The sequence below is a fragment of the Cryptotermes secundus genome, unplaced genomic scaffold, assembly GCF_002891405.2.
Source record: "Cryptotermes secundus unplaced genomic scaffold, Csec_1.0 scaffold160, whole genome shotgun sequence".
In the NCBI taxonomy this organism is placed as follows: domain Eukaryota; kingdom Metazoa; phylum Arthropoda; class Insecta; order Blattodea; family Kalotermitidae; genus Cryptotermes; species Cryptotermes secundus.
In genome coordinates this window covers 1046184-1052183 of record NW_019745080.1, presented here as the reverse complement: position 1 = coordinate 1052183, position 6000 = coordinate 1046184, and the positions used below count along the sequence as shown (strand labels likewise).

Genomic DNA, 6000 nt, shown 5'->3' with positions numbered 1-6000 from the left:
CCTGCAGACTTCCAAGCGATGCTGCTTCTGTTCATTTTGCAGCAGTCGTGGCATAAACTTTGCCGCAATCCTCCTCATGTTCAGTTCTTCTGACAAAATTCGTTGACATGTACCATAACTTAGTCCCAAGGTGTTACAGACGTCTTGGATGGTCAGTCCACGATCTTACAGAATCAGACCCCTAACTTTCGCGACATTTTCTGGTGTTTTGCCCGTTGACGGCCGTCCCGAACGATCGTCATCATCAGTCAATGTTCGGCCATTTTTAAAACGCTTATACCAGTTGTAAGTTTGTGTCTGGCCTAAACTGTTTTCACCAAAAGCTTGCTTCAACATTTGGTGCGTTTCTGCAGCTGTTTTCTCAAGGTTAAAACATAACTTTATACAGACACGCTGCTCTCTCAGGTCAGCCATCGCAAAACCGCAAACTCGCGGAAACACAACAATGGAAATACGTTCACCAACAATAAATCCAACCACTCAACTCAATGCTGCTTACCACACTGATTCAAGAAGGATGTGTGAGGAGACACCTAGCGGTATTTTGATGTACTCATAACCATTCGCGTGCAAAATTCAAATTTCGGTAACTTTTGGATTGCCCCATGTATTTATGGCGCATTTAACGAAACTTTCAATAGCTCAGACTATACAGTATCATATGATGGGCTGATCGGTCAATCATAAACTGGAAAAGACGTGGAAGGAACTTGCTGTTATCTGATTTTAAGTACTACCCAAAATTTTCCTGGAGGGACTAATGAGAACCATAAAAAACGTTGGTCAGCACAACCAGTCTTTCAGTCAAGAATTGGACAAGGAACCTCCCAAACACATAGTGGAAATGCTACCCACCCAACCTCAACATCTAGTAGAAATTATTGTGTAAGTGTATCTGACTCTAATGTAGACAGTATATCAGAAAAACAAACCCTATCAAACAGTACGTACATTTTTTCACTTGTTTCATACATTTGCAAATATACATTCCAGTCACATTTGATACTGTCAGTGTACAGCACATGACAACAGGGGTACTTCACTTACATATATTGTATGAAACAATGTCACACAATACACAGTCACTGGTCAGCCATCGTTCTTGTAAGGAGTTCAAAGGGTTAAGAACTTTACTGACCAAATTATACAGTTACCAAAATACATTATTAATGTTTAAAGACATCTGCTTTAGATCTGTATTCTATGGACAAAGGAATTATTTTTAAAACAAAAATGTAACAGCCAATGAGTTCCTTCTCATCAATTTTTGATGCTTCCTCAGTTTGAAGATAGATGTTACCTGCAACTATACAGAACAGTTGCATGTGGCTCCTCTGAACTGTTAAAAGTGACTCAAGGAAAAAAAATAATCAGTCTCTTTTTATTAATGGATGAAGATAAAAAACTACGTGGAAAATATGTACCCAAACCTTGATATTTGTTGTGTTGTGACGGTTAATAAAGAAGTTGTACCTAACATGTATGAAACCTAACCCCAAGTCAGGTTATGTGGCATCTGTGGCAGACAATGTGGCACACACATGAGCCTTCTCCAAGTACTTCGGTTTCCCCCCTAAATTCGCATTCAACCAACTGCTCCACATTCATTTACCTACCGATAATCAACACTATAGAGTTTCAATACTGACAGTATCATTAAATAAGTAACTTTAAAAAACAACATCTGTTTGCAGCACCTGAACATCTGAAAATTGTCATTTGCATCTTCAGTGTAGTGACCTTGACCATCTCTGATACCGAATAAATAGTAAATGGCAGCCAATAAAGGCTGATCTTCCAGCTCAGAGGTTGGGTAGGGGCCAACAATTCCTCACTGCATGAGGTTCTACTGGAAAGTTCCCGGACTGTTATTTTTGTAACCGCCCTGGTGAAAGGAGATGAGAGGGGAGGCCAAGGTCACACTTGCACAAGCCTATTGCATCAGTCTGCCATTGACACCATGCTGTGAAGAGACACTGTTTCTACACAAGTGTTGTTTCAACTTCATGTTTCGTTTTGTCTGCAATGGATGGAAAAATCGAACAATGTGTCTGCATCAAATTTTGCATGGAGCTCAGTGAATTGGCTACCGAAACCCTTGAAATGCTTCATGAGGCTTTTGGAGAACATTCTTTAAGCTAGACAGCGGTTTCTGAATGGCATTCACGTTTCAAGGATGGTCGAGTGTCAGTTCAAAATGACGAACATTATAGGTGATCAGGCACCAGCACATCGACAGAAAATGTTGAAAAAATTTGAGAATGCATCCATGATGACCATCACTGAACAATCTATGAGCTTGCAGACACCACTGGGATCAGTTATAGAATTTGCCAGGAGATCTTAACAGAAAATTTGAACATGCACCGCACTGCCGCAAAGTTTGTTCCCCTTCTTGACAACCGATCAAAAGCAGTGGCGTGCAAACATTTGTCTTGAGCTACAAGAGAAGGCTAACAAGGACCCAACCTTTACTCATATCTCCATGATCAAAACAGGTGACGAAAGTTGGATTTACGGTTGTGATCCAGAAACAAAGCAACAATCGTCGCAGTGGAACAACCTACAATCATCAAGAGCAAAAAAGACGTGGTAGGTTCAGTGTTCAACAAAGAGCATGCTCATTATTTTTTTCAACATGAATGGGATTGTTCATCGTGTATTTGTTCCTACTAACACTACAGTCAACTCTGACTTTTACTGTGACGTTCCGAGATGCTTGAGACAAGATGTGTAACAAGGGCCGTAATTTTGGCACAACCACAACTGGCTCCTTCATCACGATGAGCCAGCCCACACATCCCTGAAAACCAGAGTTTGTGACTAACAACAGCATGGTCACTGTTCCCCATTCTCGCCAGTCGCTGGACTTAGCCTCCTGTGATTTCGCTTTGTTTCCCAAATTGAAAATGAAACTGAAGGGACGACATTTTGAAACTGTGTCTGACATCTAAAGAGAATCACAAGCAGCATTAAGGGAAATGACTTCCATGGTGCTTTTGAAGTGTGGAAAAAACCGATGGGATTGCTGCATACGTTCCCAAGGAGACTATTTTGAAGGAGATGGCAGCCTAACTTGAGTAAGTTCGGCCAGCATTTCGTTTTTGACCTAGTCCAGGAACTTTCCAACAGCACCTCATACATGTAAAATATTACATAACGCTTCAGATTTGGATAACTTCTTTGGAACTTAAGCAATGAAAAATTATGGTTCATTTACCTGCATAAAAGGCGTTCAACATGTTTACAGTAGAACAAATGTCTGAAGATCATCTGATAGCAAGCAATTGCCCTGCGGTTCAACACAAGTGAAACAGGCCACTTAACTTCATAACCAAAAGAGAACGATTCCAAACCAAGTAGTTGAAGTTTGTCTGATGGTAAACGGTATTCTGAAAACCAAACCAGCAAAGCCATATATGTGGAGGTTTGCAATCAAAAAGTCACTGTATGAGTTTGAAACTACGCCACCCCAACACTGTAACTTCAATTATGAACAATAACAATCACACACTTCTTTAATGAAAGTACAATAAAACCTTATTACTTCAGACTGTATCAAGAGAGAGCAGGTTAATACTGTGACAGAAGATTTATCAATGTGAAAATGTCTTCCAGAGGTACTACTTTCCCAATTCTTTCTGCAATAACATTAGTTAATTTACACTCTGAGGCCATATTTTGGAGCAAAACAATATAGCACTTTATAAAATTAAGGCAAGTTACTCCAAATTTGTGAAAAGCACATTATACTATCTGGCAGATGTCCCCACAGCATCACTCAGAGGTTGGACAGCATGCATGGATATGCCACGACCTCTGCTGTATGCAGATCTGTGCATATGCTGAAGTGTGGATAATCAAAACTTAAGCCTATTTTGCATAAACAGGTGCCTAAATATAAATTTCACATAACCAAAACTGTGTTAAACAAATCCACATTAAACAAAGGGTTACTGTATAGATGAACCTTTCTCTTCATCAGTTTCTATGCTGAGGATCTTGAACATCTGGAACATTAGATCATACGGAAGCAGTTCTGTCCGCATGTCATCTTTATAAGGATCTCCATTTGCTGCCGATGTTCGAAGTGCCAGCTCCAACAAAGATTCAAGGCGTGTTGGAACAATATCATCAATGTTCTTACTCAATTCTGCCTCACAAGAATCCATAAACTGAACTATGAAGTCACCCTGGTCCAATAAGAAGTAATGCTTAACAGACCTAAAACACAAATAGTTTGTTTTAAACAAACATCATTGACGTGATCGCAATGAAGTTGCAGAAATGCACTTATTACATTTATAATGTCTGTCTGTATATAAGAACTCAAAAACTGCTATAAAAATGTTGAATAAATTTGATAATGGGGAACTTCACGAAAAGTTGACAGCATACTCAAATTTTGATTAAAATCAAACAGGAATAATACTTTACATGAAAACACACTTACATTTCTGAACACATCTTCTGCATAGCTAACTAAATACTGGAGAAAGAAATTATTGAATAAGAGTTGCAGAAGAAATCAAATACACACTTTATGTCCAGTACCCTTCTTCCATAATTCCTTTGGATCTTGAATAATCCAACAAGAGCCATTTTTATACTGAGTCATCTTGTACTTTGAGAAGTGTTAGGCTGATTTTGATAAAGATATTANCGAAAACCCAATATCTCTATGTGTTATACACCATCGTCAGAATCCTATAGTAACTACTTGATTTTGAAAAGATTGCCTGACATGCTACTTACAAGAGGGCACCAGACGTTACCATTCATAAACCAAAATATGAAAACAGTAACATTACAAATCACTTAAAATTACTATAATATGGGCACATTTCTTAACTTAAAACAGGAACAGAATTTCCTTAGTTTAAAGATTCAGAATACTCACTGTTTTCAAAACGGGCACATAGAATCTATAAATTATTCTATAGGCGTTCTCTGCTAACTGAAGCCGTGCATTAACAAACGCATAAATGGAACTGTATGACCATGAACTTCTGTTCAGACACAAAATAACACATTCCATTCTTGTGTATAATTGACATCATTTGTCATCTTGATAATATCACAAACAGAAATTTACTATCGATGTGACTTAAAACTTCATTTAGAAATGTCTATCTTCATCTTAGCAATCCAGAGAAGATTCAATTATGTAACTTTTAACCTGTTTGTCAAGACTCTTGGGTACTTCTTCACTGAAATGGTCACTGTTATGACATCACTGGTTAAGCATCATTTCTAGTCTTGCAGATCATGATGTAAGATGTAAGTCTGTATTTACAATACATATACATCATCTATCATTTTAGAATAAGGAAATAACAATTCACTTCCTTTTAAGACAATCATTGCCATGTATTTAAAGGACCATTCAAATGCCTGATGCAACTATATTTTCTAAACATGAAGTTTTGATCAGATAAACAAATGTTTTGTCATCTGCAACTATAAATACTGAATGAAAATCTGTCCACCAATGCTTCGGAATGCAGCCATAAAGGGAGATGCAGTTCAGCAACTGTCGTATTCCGAGCAGAGGGTCGTGGGCCCTTGACCATGCAGCTGGAATACTTGCCTACAAATGAGCCAAGCAGATGCTGACTGCTGAGGTTGCTGTAGAGCCGCTGGGTAAGGCGTCGTTTAAGAGTGATTTAACTCAAAGAACAATCCTCGGTGGTTGGTGAATAAAGACTATTTATTCAAAAGGATGATATGTACAATAGCTTTTACCGAGACCTCAGAACACCCAAGGCGAACGACCTGTGTAGCAGCGTAACTGCTCAGAATAAGTGCTAGATGGGGACTCCCCCTCTCCATTTAATTTGCAGGGAATTTTATAGGTTCCCACATGAAGCTCCCCTGAAATGACGTAGCGTGTGTCCTCAAGTGTTCTTGTCTCCGCATTACATTTCTTTGCTCCAGTGTGAGACTACCAGAAATACCTGTATAAACTAATCTGGCTTACGCATTCCCTCTGGTCTGTGA

The 6000-nt window shown here is 38.8% G+C and overlaps 1 protein-coding gene across 1 annotated transcript in view; it reads right to left on the bottom strand.

Moving 5' to 3' along the window:
• Window positions 1-6000, bottom strand: part of LOC111874851 (gamma-tubulin complex component 2) — a gene marked incomplete in the record, with an annotated part of 29198 nt that overhangs the window by 10745 nt on the left and 12453 nt on the right. Inside the window, 2 exon segments of the mRNA XM_033755639.1 lie at window positions 3221-3392; window positions 3971-4224. Coding sequence (XP_033611530.1) covers window positions 3221-3392; window positions 3971-4224 — 426 coding nt within the window.